The 2329-nt window shown below is 40.8% G+C and overlaps 1 protein-coding gene across 1 annotated transcript in view; it reads left to right on the top strand.

Moving 5' to 3' along the window:
* Positions 1-423: 423 nt before the first annotated feature.
* Positions 424-2329, top strand: part of LOC106869395 (cerebral cavernous malformations protein 2 homolog) — a 6699-nt gene continuing 4793 nt past the window's right edge. Inside the window, exons 1-2 of the mRNA XM_014915117.2 lie at positions 424-522; positions 1630-1765. Of these exons, the coding sequence (XP_014770603.2) occupies positions 439-522; positions 1630-1765 (220 nt within the window). The 5' untranslated portion in view covers positions 424-438. The remainder of the gene's footprint in view (positions 523-1629; positions 1766-2329) is intronic.

Raw genomic sequence — 2329 nt, forward strand, 5'->3', positions numbered from 1 at the left:
GTGCTCCAGCATGGCCGCAGTCAAATGACAAACAAGTAAAAGAGTAAAGAGTAACAATACTTTGGAGTAAAGATTGTTGGCCAACATAAAATGGCAGTCCTGGTTTAGGACGAATGTTGCTGTAATTTAGCCCCAGGAGACATCATCTCCAGCTGGCTATACGACTGAGTTGGGGTGCTAGATTCCCTTATTCGAAAATATAAGGACACAATTCATGTCGTATAGCCAGCTGGAGATGATGTCTCCTGGGGCTAAATTACAGCAACGTTCGTCCTAAACCAGGACTGCCATGTTATGTTGGCAAACAATCTTTACTCTCCTTTGTTGTCTGTTACGTTATTAACTCCGTCATGAGTTCATATACTCCCTACCTCCCTAGTATAATTAACACTTCCTTAGTACTCCTGCTTTTCCTTCTTATTTTCTACTCATTCATTCATGTTATTAATTTCATCTCTCGTTCATTTGTTAACAGGAGTTCCAGAGAAATGTAACTTGGCCGTACTTTATGTTGAAGACAAGGTAAATTATGAATTCATTGCTAAGATTTCCAATGTAGTGATAGCAAACACTATAGACATCAATTTGAGATTAGAAATAAAAGAGAAACAGACCAATTGGAAGAGCTGTGACCATGTATTTACCAATTCCTAGGAAACGGCACTACAGAGCAAAGGCAAACATTCCATCTTAAATTAGATGTCATAAATTGTCTCTGTTATATCAGCTCAGCTTAGTTAATCCTGTAGAAATAAAACAGTATATGGGCATATAGCGTAGTGGTTAAGAGCATGGGCTACTAACCCCAAGATTCCGAGTTTGATTCCAAGCAGTGACCTGAACAACAACAACTACGTTCATCGTTTAATGTCCGCTTTCCATGCTAGTATGGGTTGGACGATTTGACTGAGTACCGCCTGACTGGCCCTCGTATCGGTGGTACGTAAAAGCATCCACTACACTCTCGGAGTGGTTGGCATTAGGAAGGGCATCCAGCTGTAGAAACTCTGCCAAATCAGATTGGAACCTGGTGTCGCCTCCTGGTTTGCCAGTCCTCAGTCAAATCGTCCAACCCATGCTAGCATGGAAAGCGGACGTTAAATGATGATGATGATATATGTATATGTATATATATGTGTGTATGTGTATATATATATACATGAAATTTTGAATATAGTTCACAGACCCCCAGTACTAACTTTGCAGACCTCAGGTTGAGAACTGATGGTTTGTGGTTGAGTGGTTAGCATGTTGCATTTATCACTGGAGGATCATGGGTTCAATTCTTGGAGCAGGTGGTGCACTGTGACCATTGGAAATACAATTTGTTTTTTACTTGGCCCCTGACCCTGAAAATGAGTTGGGTCTGCTGAAGAATGACACCTCACAGTCTATTAACCCTCAAATCTTACAAATGCAAGGCGTGATTGTCCTTGATAGTCATGGCACCCTGGGGGAAAAATGTTTTGCATCATACATAGTCTGAGGTACTCTACCTGGGTAATTGTATGGTGTGATTTATCTAAGGTATTTATGCCTAGTCAACTATTCTGTACACAAGTATAGTTTGGTAATTAATTTTCTTTCATTTTTAATATATTTAAAAATTTTTCTAATTGTTCATTGAAGATGCAAGCTGAAGAAATTTGTGCGTTGGTCGACCAATGTTTCCAGCTTGTTTATGCCGATGTAGCCATTCAGTTCATCAACATCAACTTAAATGGTGCTTTCGGAACATCAGTGCCTTCTTCAAACACACAGAGTGGTAAGTCTGTGGAAGTTATTTCTATAATTTTTCTCCTTTATAAGCAGGTCGCAGGAGATGGTGCTTATGGCCATTGCAGGTCAACTGAGATTGGTGAGGTTAGTATTGTAGCAAAAATGTTACATCTTCACTATCTTTCTCTCATCTCTTTCTCTGCATCTGAGGCTGATTCTTTGAAATACAGGCACAACAGAAACAGGAAGAAAGAGTGAGAGAAAGTTGTGGTGAAAGAGTACAACAGGGTTCGCCACCACTCTCTGCTGGAGCCTCGTGGAGCTTTAGGTGTTTTCGCTGAATAAACACTCACAACACCTGGTCTGGGGATTGAAACTGTGAGTCTGCTGCCCTAACCACTGGGCCATTGCACCTCTATGTTTTTATATATATATATGCTATCTTATATATATAAGTGCAGGATGGCTGTGTGGTAAGTAGCTTGCTTACCAACCACATGGTTCCAGGTTCAGTCCCACTTTGTGGCACCTTGTCCAAGTGTCTCCTATGATAGCCTCGGGCTGACCAAAGCCTTGTGAGTAGATTTGGTAGACGGAAACTGAAAGAAGC

Source organism: Octopus bimaculoides, chromosome 10 (assembly GCF_001194135.2).
Source record: "Octopus bimaculoides isolate UCB-OBI-ISO-001 chromosome 10, ASM119413v2, whole genome shotgun sequence".
NCBI classification, from domain to species: Eukaryota; Metazoa; Mollusca; class Cephalopoda; order Octopoda; family Octopodidae; genus Octopus; species Octopus bimaculoides.